Source organism: Danaus plexippus, chromosome 15, assembly GCF_018135715.1.
Source record: "Danaus plexippus chromosome 15, MEX_DaPlex, whole genome shotgun sequence".
NCBI classification, from domain to species: Eukaryota; Metazoa; Arthropoda; class Insecta; order Lepidoptera; family Nymphalidae; genus Danaus; species Danaus plexippus.
The window spans coordinates 573413-593209 of NC_083547.1; the positions used below are offsets into that span (position 1 = coordinate 573413).

Consider the following 19797-nt stretch of genomic DNA (forward strand, 5'->3'; position numbering starts at 1 on the left):
TAAGTCAGACAGTTTATAATCATCTGGCAAATGTCATTTTAGAGAATGTTTGTGATTTATTGAGAATTTTTTAATAGTTATATTTTTGTATGTTTTTGTTTCTCATTTTCGACCAAAATATTATCTTTAAAATTATTTAAATTGTTTATGTTCGTCCATGTAATTATTTAGAACATTAATTGTGGTTTGAACCCAAAATGTATAAGCACCTGATAATATGCAACATTTTGTTTATTTCTTTTATATTAGGAGAGGTAATTCCTGTTTCGAAGGTCAGTGATACGAATCTGGCGCTGAATAAGATACCTCCCGTAAGTAAGGATTCCGCTAATCACACCCTACTCACTGAGGGTGGTGCAGTTACGTCAAACAATTCAGTGACTCTGCCTAAAGAAAACCATACTTTGATAAACATAGATAAGGAGCTCACTATAAATAAGCCAAAGTCTGTCGTTCCACGGAAAGGTGTCAAATATAGTCCAGAAGATGACATCAGCAAATCAGAACACTTATTGGATGATAGCTCATCCATTGCTAAAAACCAAAATAATCTGATAGCAAATGTTACATCAGTTACACCTATTAGTGTCAACAAAACATCTGTCCTAAACGGAACAGACAAGTTGAATGTAACAAAAACACTTAAACCGCTGGTGCTATCTCACGAAGCCCTAGCCAAAATGGATGAAGTGAACCATGTTCATATACAAGAGGACGAGCCTGATGTTAAAGTACAAGTGATGAAGGCTGGCAGTCACCCTGGCCTTATAATACCAATTGTGATAACTATTTTAGTTGTCCCTATGTTTGCGGTTGTTGCATACTTGGCTCTCAAACGAGGAAAGGAAGCCTGGAAGAACAGACACTACAAAAGAATGGACTTTCTACTCGATGGGATGTATAATGACTAACTTAGTACAAAACAGTATTTATTTAATGGTCCTATAATTCTAATAAAAAAAATATAACATGATCGATGAACAATCATATAAACTATGATTATTTGCTTGCTATATTAGATTTAAAGAATTTATTTAGAATAAGAATGTGAAGAGAATTAATAATTACATATAAGCTCAAATGAGGTTGATGTTATATAAATTTAAGCAATACTGGTGCTTGTTATGTGCCTTGATATTATTTACCGATGAGAACTATTTGTATTTTTGATATTCTATTTTGTAATATAGCCCGCATAGTTTTCATAAAGAATTTAATTGTTGTGAATTGTGATATATTCAGAATTTAAAATTAAATGTTATTGTCATATTTAATGATTATTTTATAAAAATAAATTGTTGATATTTAAAATGGTTTTTATTTACCTAAGAATAAAATATATGAACTATGAGAGAGTAGTAAAAGACGATGTCAAAGGACATTGAGGATAAAAGCCAAACATTTCTAATAATGATGTAATTTTATTTTTAATCAGCACTATTGCTACTTTAAATTCAACATTAAAAGAATATTTTTATTTTGAATTATTTTTAACAAGAAAGTTTTAATAATCTCTGATTGGTTTAGTCTGTAACGTAATTTCACGATAAAGTTATGTCAGCTGACAGTGATGGTTCCTGTGTCAGCTGTCATCACATCAGCAGTCAGGACAGCTCAGTGAACAGTCTTGTATGTCACATCACACAAGCTAATGAAATACGTACATTTTGTGTCTGATAGAACTCCTTATAACTTTACAGTAGTGACCCTAAATAAAGAAAGGAAATGATAGAATTCTTACCATTTTTAGTGTTTTATCAGTGATAGCAATATTTTAGTGTCAAAATAGTTCTCAGACAAGAAATTATAACCTTGGTCTGAAAATGGTAAGTATGGATAAACTGCCACTTCAATATTTTAGTATATTCTATTTTGTCTTATGTTTTTATAATTAGTTGGTAAATTATAAAGTAAAATTCATGTAAAATATAAAACACATTCACCATAATTTATTATTTTATAAGAAACACCATTCCCTTTAAAAAAAAGCCTAAATTCTACATCTAAGCAAAACTATATTGTATTTACAGAAATTTTGTTTTCTAAAAAAAATTTATATATAATAAGATCATTGAATTTGCTGAAGTTGAGTCCATTATCTGGAATTATTTGTTTTATTTTATTTCAAAACATGACATGTTTATCTAAAAGACCTTGTTTCGTATTTAAAATCATAATATAAACAAACAAAAATTACAGATGTGTTACTAATGTAATCTTGATCGAAATATCAAGAGACAGCCTTTTAATATATTTTATTCGGGACATTAATAAATATTTTTTGGAAGTAATAAACTTTAGTGTCATAATATGCACTTAATTGTATTTTAGATTGGCTCTAAACAAAGTGCATTTTATGTACTTATATGAAAATGGAATATAATGAGATAGACTTTGTATAAAAAATGAGTGGACATAGTGGCTGTGTCACTTGCAACGAAGGGTCAGACCATTATGACACCAAACATGAAGACTGTTCGGAAGGGGAAGATGCTCAAATCAGAATCGCACCCCATGTACAAGCTTACTTGGCTCATAACAATTCAACGACTAACTGCTGTGGATTTGCTATACCTATCGCTTTCGAAAGAGCAGCTGCCGGAACGTGGTGGAATCCACGTTTTGACTCGGAAATACTCGAAGGTCAATACAGAAGTAGCTCATTTAGGCAAATAAGGCTGCGGTTCAGGTGAGTGATAAATACTCTAGATGTGCTTGAGCTTGTCTATTGAATAGCTAGTCCTTTATCTTGGATGTTCAAGTCTTTAATGTGTGCTGTTATTTCTTTTCAGATTTGCACTTTTATATATTTTGATATTTTCTGTGTCATGGTTCATTTACTTTATCGTCCTCGGCATGAATGGTGTTAATGTCAAGTGGAAATTTTTGTGTTCTTTATTTGCTGGCGTCCTTCTCATTACGTGTGTTATGCTGTTTGTTACATTCACTAACATATACAAGCTGTATACATCCAAGCTGTCCTTAATAATGGCGCTGGCTCTGTGTTCATTGAGTCTGTCGCTAGTGACGCTGACGACACAGTTTCAAACAGATTTATATAAAACAGCGGACATCAGTCAATCTGGACATTTTACTATGTGTTTAGAGATCTTGCTGATCATTTATACCCTGACTCCATTGCCCCTGTTCGCTTGTGTCATCACGGGATTATTGTACTCCATAGTTTTCGAAGTACTGAACGTCATCGCGCAGTTATCCGAACATGAATTGCACTATTCCGGAATTTTCGTTAGAATTCTGCTCCAGCTCTGCGTGCACATTATTGGTGTACATATATATCTTATGACATTTGTGAGAATGCGCGGCACGTTTATGAAAGTGGGTCAAAGTTTATTAGTGAGGAGACAGCTGGAAATGGAAAAACAGTTGAAAGAGAAAATGATTCATTCCGTTATGCCGCCGAAGCTTGCGAGCTGTTTGATGAAGGAGCAGGTCTTCGAGTCGGATACCAATTTGAAGAGACACGATCCTTTGAACCCTAGGACCTCGCAGCCGGGCGCCTCAGATATCAAATCACTTTTTAGACCTTTCAATATGAGTTCGATGGACAACGTGAGCATACTGTTCGCTGATATCGTCGGCTTCACAAGAATGTCCAGTAATAAAGGCGCGGAAGAACTGGTCAATATATTGAACGATCTTTTTGAGAAATTTGACGAGTTGTGTATAAGTCATGGCTGCGAGAAAATATCGACTTTAGGGGACTGCTATTACTGCGTGTCCGGTTGTCCGGAGCCCCGGCCGGATCACGCGACCTGTTGCGTCGAAATGGGACTCGGTGAGTACGACAGTACGCGTTACGTGAAACACAAGTCTGTAGGAGATTTAGCATGACCTCCATATTTTATTATCTATTTATGGCTCATAAAACGATCAATCGATGCGTTTGTTATTTAAATAAGCGCTCAATTTATTACACTCTAGTGTACATTATGCTTTTTTCTTGTTTTATTTAATATACGATAACGTAAAAGTAACAAAACTTCGTGTATCGATAAAGTTGTTTCTCGGAGGGATTTTAGTTTCTAAACATAAAATGGAATATTCCAGGAATGATAGATGCAATTCAGGAATTCGATCGCGAGCGCGGCGAGGGCGTCAATATGAGAGTGGGTGTTCATACCGGGACAGTATTATGTGGCATTGTTGGGACTAGGAGATTCAAATTCGACGTTTGGAGTAATGATGTTAGTTTTGCTAACAAAATGGAGTCCACGGGCAAGCCGGGCCGGGTTCACATATCGGAGGAGACGAGCAAGTTCCTCGGCGGTTCCTACGTGTTGGAGGAGTCGGAGGAGGTTTTCGGTAATTATATACGTATGTGACGTATGTAGACCGTGAGCATGTCCGTTACCTTATCTCATGTACGTTGAATGTGTCCAGGTCATAAAACTTACTTCATAGAGGGCCGCCAGATGAGCTCCCCGTACGATCACGATCACTGTCTCTCTCCATCCAATCCCATTAATCTCCGTCTGATCATCTCCCCCGCAGTTTCCCCCCAGTCCGTGCTATCCTTTAACAACTCCCCGTTGCCGCTGTCCACTAAGACCAGTGAGTCATCGACGGAGGATAAGAATCACAGGAGCGACGTGGATCACTCTAGAAACTTCCTCTCGCCCAGCCCTTTCAACTTCCGTAACAAAGCTAGTTCCCTGCCTAGTATTCTGGACTCGGATACAGAGATGGACGAGAAGAAATGCTTCCCCGAACGTAATGGAAATTCATCAAAAAGTCCCACGTCTGTTGGTACGTCGACAGTTTATAGTAACGGTTTATCTTAAAATACACTTCAAATAGGTCATACGCTGTACATACACATACATGGCTTACTTTTATAGCATACTTCACTGCCGTCATAATTGACGAGCAAATTGCATCAGAATAATTAACTCTTAACACTATTTGAAGAAAAAATATATTATCTGTGTAGTTTGCGGTCATGCGTTTTACTTAATATAATAAAGTGGCCATCTTTTATTTATTAAGTGTCTTATCAGTACAAGGAACGGCAGATAAGATATAGATTGCTTCTTAATTGCTACAAGGTGATGCTCCCTGACCGTCACGCCATAACTGGATGGAGAAAAAAAGGTCCTGTTATTATTATGCCATAATTCTTTTTATTATGCAACGATTAGACAATTAGTTTCTGCTTAAATAACACTATAAATACATAATCTCTTGACTACACTGCAATTCTGGTAGTTAACTGTTTTTTTATCGTAAATACGCGCCGCGGTTATTACATCATTGAGAGCAGATGAATATTATAAGATAAATTGAAGTAAACTGATATACATTCGTCAGCGAATGCGACATAAACATTGGATTTAGTGTATTGTACGTCCATAACGTCAGACACGCTTCATTACACGGCCGGGTACGAGCAAACCTGATTTTGAAAGTGAAAAAATGTACCTAAAATAAATTTATCGACAACCAATCATTGGATACAGTCATCGTTGCGAGTTTCCTTTCAACTGGATAATAAAGTGCGCTATTTCAGTCCATGTCTGTATACAATAGGGGGTATTTTAGCCCGATGCGAATACATTACATCTGATATACAAGAGTCGTATCAAAATAATTTATACGTTACATTTATTGAATAGCATTCCGTCGTTAAGTGACTGATAAATAGATTTTAAAATCACCGACGCTGTTTAAATAAACTTATAATATATGCGGACAACATTATTATTACATATTTTATTCCGCTCTGATGTAAGTTATTAAAATTATCAAAGACGAACTAGTAACACGTGTTTCCGCATCTGAATGAGCTATAAAGAAATAATAATCTGCATTCACACGAAAATCACGCGAGCTTGGGATGGCGTGAAAGAATCGATGCGAACCGGATTTAGCTTCGATTGTAAATTCCAGGAAGCTACGGCAAGTATACCAATAAACTGAGAAACTGGAGGGTGCCGAGGTTTTTGAGGAAACATTCGGATGCCCCGATGCACGAGATGAAGAAACGAGAGCTGAGCGACAAGACCATCCATTTGGTCGAGAGAGGTGACGATTGCGTGCAGTCCAATAGAGGCTACCATCAGGTGCCCATCGTTATAGAAGCTCAGGAGAAAAGGAACCAGAACAGCAGTAAACTGAACCTTCCCAATAACCATGAGACGGCCTTCGAGAGAGAAGTCATCGATATCCGATCATACTTGAGCCAGTCCAGAAGCAACATGTCGCCATTTGCCAGAAGTAGCAGCTACAGGTCGCAGTACGGAAGAAACAACACAGAGGTATCCCATATTTTAATTAAAACCAAAGATTGTCCTTTAAGAGCTGGTTTGAAACTCACGTAAGTGTTATTGACGACTAATATTGTTTTATCATAAAAGCTTAGCTCGCGAGATCGCACACTTTTAGGAATGCTGATTTTAGCACTACCAAAGAAACACTATTCTTTTTATTACAGTGTCATATTTATTTGTTTGAATAAATAAATGCTTCGTTTCTAAATGTTTCAATAAAAAATGTTTTAAGAAGTTCCTTTCTAAATAGTGTCTCATAGTATGTTATGGTGTAGGTGCCGGTGTGTAGAGCTCGCAGTTCCACATTGGCTACCCAGGGCGAGCTGATACGTCCTAAGGACCGTCGTCTGAACCTGCCGCTTCAGGCTCGGCTCGATGATGCGGTCAGTCTCTGTCCCTCCGTTAACAGCAGGAAGGACTCTGGTATAAGAAGCACCAGCAGGAGGTCCAGTATACAACAACAGGTGAGTCACAATGGTAGTTCTGAGGTTGTCAGGTTTGGTTCCGTACAGTAGTCGACAACGATCCGTTTAAGTATAGATCAGCGTGAGGTAGTCTTTAATGGCTGCGTTTCGTCCGAGGCGTGAGAGAGTCGGTTGCCATTTCTATGTTCCCACAGTTTCCTGCCATCTCCTTATTCTCACCTCTCCTTCTTCCTCAACAACCAAGGTTGGCAATGCATCCGCAGCATAAGATGTTGCGGATGTCCATGTGACTACAGTTCACCAAGTAGGCCGTCTGCTCGTTTGCCATCTTTCTCATAAAAATATATATATTAATTCCCTTATATTATTATTTGCTATTGATATTTCTAATCATTTGATCTGGGGTTCCATAAAATAGGCCTGGCTTTTATTGTTACCTTAACAATTAAGTAACTTCTCTAGGATGAAAGCTTTGTTATCGATATAAAAATTAAAAAAAAAATAGTATGTAAGTATATTTTAAATTTAATTTATTAGCCAACATCAATGGATATCAATTTCTTTCAGATATTCGCTCTGAATCACGCTCTCGCTACATCTCAAGCTGATATGATGCAGCATCGAGTGTCCGGCTACTACACTTCAAGTCAATCCTCCGTTAACGACCTCCCTTCCAGGGCTAGGCTTCCCCCTCCACTCAACGAGGAACAGGTCCAATCCTTGCAGAAGCTTAGGAAACAATCGGACCTTCAGCTGATAAGATGCGTCCAAGACAACGCCAGATCTGGCATAAATTACTTCGTGCAGCCTCCGCTGAACAGGATTACATTGTTTTTTAAATATCCGGAAATGGAAATGCATTATCGCGACAAGGCCCACAGGAGCGACGACTGTGAAGATTTCCCACCGACTTTGACAACGTCGAGATTCAACACGGCGCTGGATATCCTCGTCTCAGCGATAATCTTACTCGCGGCCATATCTTCGATACTGATCGTGTATTCAGAATGGCAGTTCACAATAGGCTGGTTCGCGTTCTTCATCATGATAGAAGCTGTGGCGATGGCTTTCTGCGTGTACCGACATTACTTGAAGTGGAAGACGAAGCGCGACCCTCATGACGTAACGGACACCATGAGGCGATCCGTCAAGATATTCAGAAACCTATCCAATTGGTATCCCTGGCATCTTTCGGGCAGTCTATTGATCAGTTTACCAATTTTGGCCGTTCTGATCAACTTCTCTTGTCAGAATACGACTTTGACGATTTTGAAAGGCGAACAATCCTTCTACGTATATCTTCTGTACATAAGTGTAGTTCACTTCTGTAACTTCACTCAGATGAGTTGGTTGGTCAAGAACACCCTGGTGACCCTATACGCCGGTCTATTCCTTTTCTTCGCCGTTCTCGGATGTCACGAAGCCAATACTCAATTACTCAATTCCGATATTAAATTAAACCCGCAGATGGTGGCTCAAAATATAACTAGTTTTATGTTGAACGTTACCTCCGACGACTTCATGCAGAACGGCACCGTCGCTTCGGATGCCGTTAATCATGAGATGCATTTGACCGAGCTGTATTTGGATATAGCACTACTCTTGATACTGGTCTGGTTTCTCAATAGGGAGTTCGAAATCAGTTACAGGTTGAGCTTCTACAGCAACGTGGTCGCGAACCGGGATAAGCAAAGAGTACAGAATATGAGGAACCAGGCCGACTGGTTGCTGCACAACATCATACCGCGACACGTGGCGGACCAGTTGAAGAGCACCGCCAAATATTCGGAGAACCATCGAGACGTCGCTATCATATTCGCGAGCATCGTCAACTTCAACGAGATGTATGACGAGTCTTATTTGAAAGGAAAGGAGTATCTGAGGGTGTTGAACGAGCTGATCGCCGACTTCGACGAGCTGCTGGAGAGACAGGAGTTCCAGCACGTGGAGAAGATAAAGACTATCGGCAGCACCTTCATGGCGGCGAGCGGCTTGAACCCGGACCTGAGAGCGCGGTCTTCCCGCGGCGCCTACGACCATCTCTACCAGCTGATGGACTTCGCTCTTGAGATGCAAAAAGTGGTGGAAAATTTCAACCAGGACCTACTCGAATTCGACTTCATACTGCGCATAGGTTACAACTACGGTGACGTCACTGCCGGTGTCATCGGCACCACCAAGTTGTATTATGACATATGGGGTGACGCCGTCAACATCGCCTCCAGGATGGACTCCACCGGTGTCCCGAAGCGGATCCAGGTGGGGGAGGCTTGTATACCAGTGCTGTCCTTGAAGTACGAGCTCGAGCCCCGCGGCAGCGTGTACGTCAAAGGTAAGGACAACATGAACGTGTACCTGGTCGTCAAGAAGAAAGATGACTAGACGTAGGCGAGACAGTAAAGTAGAATCTGTGATTTAACTATTTATATTTATACAATTTGAATATTTAAGTTAGGTCTATTTATTGTATGCGAGGTAAGTGTTCAATACTCCGTACTGTGTGGATGAGGATCCCTTGGCAGCTGAACCTGAGCCTCCTCGACTTGCCCCTTGAATTTAACCAGTCTCCAGTCACGACTCAAGACTTGTCCACATGTTTCTTACTCTTGTATAAGTTATGTGAAACGATTTGATGACGGCTAGTGTGGTGAAATATTAATCGTATCAAAATAACAAAAAACCGTAAAAATAATACGATGTTTAAAATGTTTTGATTAGATTAAAAGCCGGGCCGAGAGTTTTGTTGAATTTAAAACAATAAATGCTTTAATGATTACGCGTCCAAATATAAAATGTATGACGTGTGATGATGGAAACACGTGGAGCGGTGCTTCGGCGGTGACTATTGACTATACGATGTACAAAATGATATTTGTATATAGAGAAATAGATGGAAATGTTTATATTACTGTGTAGTACAACATTCTACTTTAATTGTTTTAATGGGAACGTTTGATTGATTGATAAATGTGTAAGTTATCACGTTTATAGAGTTTCGTGACATCGCCAATTTAAGAGCTATTTAAGTGATATACATATTTACAATTTTAATGATACATGTATATTTAAACAACAGATCTGATACGAGGAGAAAAAAAATGTTTGTAAAAAATATATTTCTCGTTTATAATTCTTATTGAATCTGTAGAGGTTTACATCAACTTTGATCTTCTTGGAGTGTTGCCAGCTTATTATACATAAATAACATATTATTTTCGCCATATAAAGCCTGCTTAGTGAATAAATTTAGAAAATGGAGGATTATAAATAAAAATATTTCTAATTATTTATATTATAAAATATTGGTACAGCGATATGTTTGACGATAAGTAAGTCACGATCAACTAGAACTTGAGGAAATAATTTAGTAATTTGATATATTCAGTAAATATAACCAACAAATTATCGTCCAAAACATGTAAGTTGCAAATTTCACAGATAAAATCATATTGTATTAAGGATTGTGATTACACAGTTTAACGAAATAATATAAGTACTGTTATGTTGTGTATCAAAAAAAACAGCTTAGATATTTTTAAAGTTCTAGCTCTTCCAGACTTCACTATCGATAAATGTATACGTAGAAATTTATAATTTACTGTACCTCACGTAATGTACTATGAATACTTATGGAAACGACTTATGACGTTAGCCTTAATATACATTCCAGGTGTGTTTATTCCAAATGCCTTGTCCTTTGTGCTTAGAGGTATGAAAGTATTTTTCATGACCCAGAGTCCCGCCTTGTGGCTAAATTAAAAGAAAAACATTATTTCTAAATTAATTCGGAGATTAAAAGAAATCTTATATTGTCAAAGTACTTTTTTATAGTATTGTCTAGTCAAATATATTATCTGCATCTAATGACATATGTCATAAAAAAACAAGGTCATTGTTTATGATCATAGTGAATTAAAGATGGCGTGGAACATGTACGAAACCTATTTATTTATAAATCGAATTGTATTTCTTGTAATTTTGGACCAAATCTGAAATATTTGCTCTCTACAAATAATGTTTAATATATTATATGACGTAAATTCGTGCTATTTATTGAACGAGCTGCTATGACTTTGTATATATTTATATCTCTATACCTAATTTATTTTTCAACACTAAAACAATATATTATGTGTGAATAAACGAAGATATGATACCTTTATTGTTTTTCTTTTTTGGGTACTTTTTTTATCCTTATTGAAGCAGAGAAGGATTAAAGTAGGCGGGAAATAAAACTGAACGTCTTTTCCTTACTTTTATCGATACACAATAATACACATTTTAAGTAGTGCTACCAATGAAAAATTTAGACATGCTTTTTGCAAGACTTGACGTTTTTCAATTGTTGCTAGTCTTAATAATACATAGAAAATTATTATGTTTATATAAAAATGTTTTGTCAATGAAATGTTTCTGTCCAAAATGGTGCAGCTAATGAATAAATAACTATACAATTGATAGTATTACATATGGCAACTACAGCGGAAGTCGACTGGCGGTTTGAGATTCCCCTAAATTACACTCGCACTACTTCTAAATTTAAAATTTAATATTGGAATTGTTTGTTTATATTTATGGTCATTCCAAATTTACCCATATATAATTTATATTTTTTAGTTTTTAAGATGAATCGGTAATGTCAGATTATTCTTGCTACGTCTGAGCATTGCCTTTCTTCGTCTATTTATGATTTGGTGTTACAAAGACAAAATAATTGATTTTAATGACTTAAAAGAGAAAACTGTTTTTAAATAAAAAGTTATTTGATCAGAAAATATTGACAATTATATTAATATACAAGTTTTTGCTTCAATGTCAGCTGATATTTCGGTAATAAACATTTTGAAGGTAAATAAGATAAGTATATAAAATGCAATGAATCTTTTAAGATAATAAAGTAGATAAATTATAATTACGAATATTATAGAAATTTAAACTTACTTAAAATTAAAAAAAAACGCTTCTTAACATTAATTAAGTCACTACACCTGACATCTTGCTTATTATTTCCAGTTATAAATGAATTATAACTAGTTATAAATAAATAAATTATACTTAAAAGAATTAAATGAGAGGTCTCTATAAGATAAACATAATATAAAATGATCTATTATCTATATCTATATTACTTGTATATATTCTATTTAAAATAAACTATCTGGACTCGGCAATCTGCGGCAATGAAATCAAGCGTAGATGTTAAGTGTAGATGTAAGCTAATGAGAGAGAGTATTGATGGGATGGTCGCTCCACGCGAAGTCCTCGTTGGAGAAGGCGTAGATCATCCAGTAGAAGAGGTTGAGGAGGGCGAACGAGGCCGGGAACAGGACCCGGGCCGCCCGGTCTATGTGGGACACACTGTTGATGTGGCCGCGGTTACCTTGGAGGAAGAATAAGAGCAATTAGATATAACATTAGTTTGTTCGAATGAAACATACACGTCTTGTATTAGATGGTGGAAGAATAAACGAAGCGAGACAACATGATTGTAAGGATTTAAATGTTTTGTTTTCGATGTTTCATTACAAGCGACGTTCCTCTAAAACCTAATCGAATTAAATCAATATTGATGATCGATTATTTGCCATTATTATTAAAATTTTTGATAACTTATTCGTCGATGAACGATGAACTAACTAACCAGCTTCTCTTTGCCGCTGTCTTCTATATTGATCGTCTCCTGCTAGACAGTACAGCAGCTGTCTCCAGTGAGGCACCCGCACCTCTGTCTGCGTGGTGCGCTCCATCGTCAGACGAACTGATTGCTGGTCCTGCATTTCGCCTTCATTGTCTGATGCGCCGGGCATACTCTGGAACACAGTAACTGGAACTGTTTTAATATTCACAATGAACGTGATTTAAACAAGATTTTTGAGAACAATTCTTCAAACAGAGAACTTAAGATGATTCTTGTGAATGTCTTCTTACTGGAATTTGCATTCATAACTGTCAATGTTGCTGATATTATTTCATGTAATTATTTAATGCTTGAGTTTATTTGAATGCTATATAAAAAAAAATATATGTAGACTTTACTATCGCCGTGTGATAATTTCGTAGGTACCTGTTTATCGCCAGAGTTTCCAATTCCTCGCTTCCAGGAGCATCAGACTTTATAAGTAATGTATCTCTAAATTTCTTTCTAAAATAGTTGTGCCTCTTTAGAATAAATAGTCTACACTTGGCACTCTAAGAGCCTATTTAAGTTTGAAGTGACCCGGTACGTGTATAGAAAAAATCATTTTGAATAAACATACCTATTAGTGTTATGATTTTTAAAATAACAGAAAGTAATCTTATAACACATTTTCAAATCTATTTCGACGTAGAAGTCATGTAACTGTTACAATACACAAAGTTTGTAAGAATAAATGTTTTCACAAAAGTAAGTTCTTTGTTAAAATAATACAAAAAGGATGAAAGATTGTGTAATTCTTAAAGGGAAAATTACTTTCACATTCTAATCAATATAAAGTACCTTGGGCAGCGTTGTAGATGGAAAGCTGATCAGATATATACTAACAAAGTTATTTGAAGATCTGGCGGAACTTCGTCTCCTCACAGCCAGCTGTCTCGCTGCGAAGGCGTCACCACCAACCTCCTCGATCAAGTCTTCCCACTCTGAATCATCAATCACTATTTCGCCGGAACCGACCTGATTAAATATAAAGACTTGGAGAAAGAAGTCCACCTTTTTTAAAATTCGTTATTGAAAATATTCAAGATCACTGGAAGATAGGACAAAACACGTTATTTGCGAAAATTTAATTTCAATGGCTACTCAGTTGAGAGACTGAAACTTTGATAACTAAGTATGTGTAATGAAGGGATTTACCTTAATTGTACCTAAGTGTATAACATACCTTTGTAAAATAGTGTACACCAGCAAACTCAAGCAGTGTAGCGATACAATAGAAGAAGCTCATCAAAAGAAACCAGTCGAGTGCAGTGGCGTAACGCACCTTCGGAAGATCTGTGCGTGAGTCCAAGCTGATTGTTGACAGAGTTAAAACGGTCGTGATGCCGAGTCCCACTCGGTCTGATGTCGCCTACATGGTGTATTACATAGAACATTACGAGGGTTCACTCGACCCGCAATAAACATTGTTTCGGACACTTCAAATACTCTAAAGACTATGTGGTTTTTAACGAAACGGTGTCTATATTTTTTGCGATTACACATTTAAATAATTCTATTGTTTTCGGGTTTGATTCGCGATTTATTAAATTTTATCTGACGTTCCCATGACAACAGCCGCGATCACTGACAAACGAGATATCGAGTTTTATAGCTTTGTCAGTATTCTCTAAGATCTTCGTCTGAAGTAATTTTAAATCTATTATAAAAGTCAGTCATTTAAAGGATTGTTTGTGGACTTATGATTGTAACTTAGCAAATACCTCTCTGTGAATCCAGAAGGATACCCATGATAGTACCACTATGAGTATGCAGGGCACGTACACTTGAATGAGAAAATACCCCGTGTGTCGCTTCAGATTGAAAGATACTTGGAGGACAGAAAAGTCACCTGGACACAGAGTAATATACATACAGTTAAAATAATATATATCGGAGCGAATACCTTTTTTTTACATAATTTATAATTATGGATGGTCAAAATTATCAGGTGTCACCAGCATAATCACCTGTGCGAGTGCAGTCACAAGAATGAATGTCGGTTGGTGTAAACAGAGGCGAGGGAACAGATTAAAAACATTCCCGCTCGAGCCGTTGCTGGGATTACATCTCATCGAAGTAAAGGATTCGTCAAACCGTCTACAAAGTTACCTTCAATAGCCTAAGAGCTTGACGACAATCAAGAAGAAAGGCATTCGTGACGTCATTAAAGTTGACGACAAGCTTTTTAAAATACACGCTTCGGACCTAACTCCGCCATAAAGTATCTCTTGGAATAACATAGATCGTTGTAATAGATGAAAGAATTATTACGTGACTTATGTATTTATTATATATATATGTGTTTTAAGCATAAATTATGTTCAATTATTGGTTATAAGATTTTTCTGTGCATTATATATATATTATATTAATGTAAATACCTATTATATTATATACTTCCTTGTTGGTTGTCTGAACGAGATCGCGGTTTTTAATTTAAGGGTGTACAATAAAGAATATTATTTTTATTATTACTATTAAAAGAGTCATGACATGTTATATTTATTTTAATTTATCTTTGTTTATTTAAAGTAAATGATTTTAGCATTATAAGAGTAAAAAATATCTACTAAACATTAAGTTGTAACTGACGTTGCATTTCAATAAGATGCTGGCTTTAGTAAATCTTTTCCCGAAGATGATATGAAATCTCAGTCGTGCTGTTACAGTCCCTGCGTTTTATAATATAAACTCAAGAATTTCAAGGAAAAATACAGTTTAAGCTCGAGTGACTAAGAAAGAGGCTCAACGTTTATATTGAATTTTGAAATATTCCACGGGAATTTATATACAGGGATTATTTTGGCCGAAATTTGCATGTATCTATCGGAGTGTGTGGAATCATATTAACTCGTAAGCGGATATGCCGAGGTCGGTTTTAGCACTCGAACGGATAGCCTGCTCTCCGCGATATTGTTGACGTGGCTTGATATAGACGATTTGGTTATTAGACCATCAACTGTTGTCTTAAATTAATATTCCATTTAAACTCTTTGGAAAATGAAACTTATTATTTATGTTTTCTTATTAATCTAAAGTACATTTTAATGAATTAATAATGTAAACTGTAAATACAATTTCACTATACAATACAAAGTCTCGCGCTACTATTTTTTCATTAATTTAAGTGGTCTGACGTTGCTTAAACTCAGTTACAAAATGTTGAAATACCTATGTAAGACAGCGGAGGTTAAAATATTATATTAATAAATAAAATAAAACGTATTATATAACTCACCTTCACGTCTGGTGAATGTAAAATTTCTATATGGGAAGCTGATGAGATCAAATTGGGATAATGTCATGCCCGGAACAAAGTTGACGCTCTGGGAGTTCTGCCATTGATACACTAGCTGCTGATTGGAATAGGCGTCTGCAAACGTCGGGTTTACATGAATATTTAATACACAATATGTCGAAATAAAGTACGTAAACATAGGTTGTTGGTTTATTGTTATTTATTTACCATAAATGGCTTGCAAAAATAATATTAATTTAAATGAAACTTAGTTTCGGATTACTACACGAATTGTATTACTTTTGAAACTTCATACTCGTCGGGAGTCGGGAGTTTCGGTTACTTTGAAGCAACCGTGATCACGGTCAGACAGGATGAGAATGTCTCATTAAATAATAAAATAGTAATTCCAAAATATTAGTTCATTTAAATGAATACTCGCGAAAGTCTTAGATCTCAATAATTTTAATTTCAAAACCTACGAAGTACATCAATCTGTTAAATCGAAAAATCGATTTATAACTTGAAATTTATTCCAGAAAATTTCCACTTCAGGAAACCCTAAATAATTCTACATATGTAGATACAACGTCAGCGAGCATTCATAATTGCATATCACAAAATCAAATCCAGCTAGAAAAACCTTCGAATAGGAAGTCAAACTTCGGCTTCGTCCAATAAGAAAAATAGTTAGGCATGAAAGCATATCAGCATTGTAGGCAGATTTTGCACGCTCTAATAAATATTTACGGCCGTCAATTTTTCCTAACCATGCATCTAATACTCACAGCTGCCAAGAATGAGCGGGCAGGATTGACGGTCCATCGGGAAATTACGGAGTTCCATCGGACATTTAGCTTTTATAGTCAATCTACAACAGTTTTAATATCCATTAGGCATGTTACACACGATATTCTATATACTTCCTTACACGTTAACGCCGAGATGTAGTTAAAATTACATACGCACCCATATAATAAGTTAAAATATAATATTTTAGACAAAGTGAACTTCGATTATATCAGTTGTTTGTTTGAGGCGAAAGTTTCTATTGAAAATAATTACAAGCAAAACGCTTTAAACCGAACAAGAGTCCGTTGTGAAGGGATCGCCGGCATTTTTCATGGTGCCAATTAAAATGTAAGTTCCTTCAGCGGACTATAAAATTAATGATTGCTCTGAATCGCCCCGGCACAAAAATAAACTTTACCGAATTAGTTCTCGACTTTCATTTTGTATAAAAATTAATTTTTGTTTCATCAAAAATTTATGTGACGTATTAAATACAGTTGTGTTAACAATTACCGTTAAAGTTATATTTAAAAAAATCTAAATTATTGCGTTTCAATATTGTATTCAGGTTTCTGGAGGCTTTTTTGTGATGAAAAATAAAATATATGACATGGAAGGAATACCTCATGGAGTATAGTATATCCCCGTGTTGACTGATTCTTAACAACTTATTTGGCACGGTAATGGTGTGAACGTATGAATGTTTCCCATTGTAGAAGTAAGTGTCTGGCCGCCAGATCCTCTCCAGCATCTTTATCGAGAGGGAAAGGGATCGAATCGGGCCGAGGAAGGAAAGTCGCGTGTCTCGCCAATATTGTCTGAAGTAGCAGTCCATAGAATAGTCCTGGTTAAAATACAATGCGGCATATCAGAACAGAATACAGAAGAAAAATCTCCTCTTAACGTAAAGCCTTGTATGATGTTTGGTCAACATGTACTAAAATTAAATAGATCATTATTGATAATATAATACAATGAGTTAAACTTACTTACCATATCCAACTCGGACACTGGTCCCATGCTTCTTATCAATATATTTGTTTGGACCACCGTTGGGTAACCTGATGTTAATACTTATTTCAAAATTCCATTTCTATATAAAACAATAAAAAAATATCAATTACCTTTCCCGTGAGTTGGAAGCTGGGAATTTTCATAGTTCTTCAATAGATTTTCCAAAACCATGGTAATGTTTTTGGATACAGCGTCATTAATGCTCCTCTTCCTGTTGATTTTCCAGACTTCTGTATCGTAGTCGTAGGTATCGTTGGCGTAATTCGAAAACATCTCCGCTCCGTCATCCCAGTTTTGTCTTGTCAGATTTTTAGCGGATAAAATCTCTGCGTCTTCCGCTGCGGTGTCGTGGGACTTAAAAGACGTCAACATTATTGGGAACGTTCCATTCTTAGTTGTCAAGTAGATGGCTCCCTTCGCTTCAGTTTGATTGATGCTTAAAAATACTGAACTGTTCATACTAAATTCATACATAAATAATGTTTTATGAAAGAAAACTATTTTGAATATGATTAAATTGATATTTCAATAACTTTTTTGACACCATTACTTCTAAAAGTTGTTGAATATAATTCAATGTAGTTGTTAAAAAATTTTAATATGATATAGAATGGCCGTTGGAGTAAAAAGTAGTTTGTTTCGTGATACTTAAATATAATTATATGTTAATTTATACTTTGATGAGAATAAGATACGCATCTCATTATTGGCAAAAATTATATACTTTAGTTAAGTATAAATTTGCATAACCTTTATCACATTTTTAGTAAAAGTATTTCTTGTATTTTTCCAAAATCCCTGTCTTTAGTTTCATGCACTCGCGTCCTACCCGCTGGCCATCTCTTTTAGATTATGCTAAACACAATGCTCATGTAACATATTTATATTTATATTTTATTTATATTCTCTGAAAATATTTTTATATCGCACATACAAAACCCAGGTAAAACATTCAAATCCCTCAGAAACTACCGCTAAATTATGGTTTTTTACGTGGATTCTTTTGTAGTCTTCAACAGTATTTCAGATTTATATGAGGAATTGATTGGTATAAAATTACTTTTGGAGAATAAAATATTTTTGCATACTAATTTTCATATTTTTTTGCTAGAAATGTATTGAAGATAAAATAGCATGTTGTTATATGGTCAAGAAAATTATTGGAATACGTAAAGATATGTGGAAGGATTTAATCTAGTGATTCATTGTCGCAGTGCATGATAGCGCCTTCACTAAATGAAGTGAATTGTAAGCCATTCTAATCAATTGATAGGATTCATGAATCTGAACTTTGTAAAGTTTCTGCTGGCCGGCACCTCATCTGATTTGCAAAAGACGAATGTCAGTTCATATCCAGTAGAAAGTTATTATTAGTATAAATGAAACTAGTATTATTCGGATTTACTACGCGGATTTTATTATTTAAAAACTACATAATCGAGGTGACCTCGTCTGCCCGTGATCACGGTTGCTGCAAAGTAACCGAAATGTCGGGATTATGTAGTTTTTAAATAATAAAATCCGCGTAGTAAATCCGAATAATACTAGTTTCATTTAAATGAATACTCGCGAAAATCTTAGATCTCATTATTATTAGTATATTCATGTTTTCACTATTAAACATAATTTTCGAGGTCAGCATACTTGCAGATAATAATTTTTACAGTCTTATTGGATGGATCATATATTAAAAATGGTCAATTATAATTTTAAATAAAAAAATAAAATTTTCATAGTTATTTAATATTTTATCACAACATAGTTCACTTGTCCACTCCTACTACCTCACCCTACTCTATTATTTGATCTTAATATTTATAAAGCATTAAGATTTACCAACAAGATCGAGTGCAGCCTAAACGGATGTCCCATCTCGCGCTATGATCTCAATAGTTTTAAATTGCTATTAAACTAAGAAACTAAATTAACAAATATAACATCGTCTGGCCGTGATCACGGTTGCTGAAAAGTAACCGAAACGTCGGGATTATGTAGTTTTTAAAATAATAAAATCCGCGTAGTATATCTGAAATATATTAGTTTCATTTAAACATAACACATTAATATTTAGATTATTAAGCCAGTGTTTTTCGCTGGTTATCTAATAACTAATCTTCTTAAATTTCATGACAATCTGAATAATGATTTTAAAATATATCGAGGACAAATTGATAAACATACATTATTATAATACAAGCATATATAATGTGTAAATTCTTTAAGAACACTACGTAATATTTTTTTCTCCCTTTTGTATGGTCCCGTCTTCTAATCTGAGAGTAGTCCTTATCTTTATACAAAATGTTACTCCATCAAGTATAATCTGTTCCAATGTTAACTAACAAAAACTTATGTTGA

The 19797-nt window shown here is 35.5% G+C and overlaps 3 protein-coding genes across 3 annotated transcripts; 2 read left to right on the top strand and 1 right to left on the bottom strand.

Annotated features, from left to right (window-relative positions):
- Window positions 1-26: 26 nt before the first annotated feature.
- On the top strand, window positions 27-1311 carry LOC116766516 (uncharacterized). Its single transcript, XM_032656396.2, has one exon. The coding sequence runs from the start codon at window positions 198-200 to the stop codon at window positions 909-911; it is 714 nt and encodes a 237-aa protein (XP_032512287.2). The 5' UTR covers window positions 27-197; the 3' UTR covers window positions 912-1311.
- Window positions 1312-1551: 240 nt separating this feature from the next.
- Window positions 1552-10877, top strand: LOC116766107 (adenylate cyclase type 9). Its single transcript, XM_032655772.2, has 8 exons — window positions 1552-1826; window positions 2332-2689; window positions 2793-3799; window positions 4072-4326; window positions 4405-4770; window positions 5911-6278; window positions 6566-6754; window positions 7283-10877. Exons 2-8 carry the CDS (start codon window positions 2406-2408, stop codon window positions 9095-9097), a joined length of 4284 nt encoding a protein of 1427 aa, XP_032511663.2. The 5' UTR covers window positions 1552-1826; window positions 2332-2405; the 3' UTR covers window positions 9098-10877.
- An 885-nt stretch (window positions 10878-11762) lies between these two features.
- Window positions 11763-17788, bottom strand: LOC116766552 (gamma-aminobutyric acid receptor alpha-like). The gene is given in 10 exon segments (XM_061522981.1): window positions 11763-12095; window positions 12342-12525; window positions 13239-13370; window positions 13579-13764; window positions 14117-14244; window positions 15634-15768; window positions 16422-16504; window positions 17049-17269; window positions 17419-17486; window positions 17550-17788. Coding segments are annotated over 10 exon segments (1464 nt in total). The 5' UTR covers window positions 17713-17788; the 3' UTR covers window positions 11763-11931.
- Between the last annotated feature and the right edge of the window lie 2009 nt (window positions 17789-19797).

Bases quoted from the DNA above. Each gene is read 5' to 3' on its own strand.
- LOC116766516 (XM_032656396.2), top strand. From the start codon at position 198: ATGTATAAGCACCTGATAATATGCAACATTTTGTTTATTTCTTTTATA.
- LOC116766107 (XM_032655772.2), top strand. From the start codon at position 2,406: ATGAGTGGACATAGTGGCTGTGTCACTTGCAACGAAGGGTCAGACCAT. The intron at 4,327-4,404 runs GTAATTATATAC...GAATGTGTCCAG, and splicing joins GGAGTCGGAGGAGGTTTTCG to GTCATAAAACTTACTTCATA. The intron at 4,771-5,910 runs GTACGTCGACAG...TGTAAATTCCAG, and splicing joins AAAAAGTCCCACGTCTGTTG to GAAGCTACGGCAAGTATACC.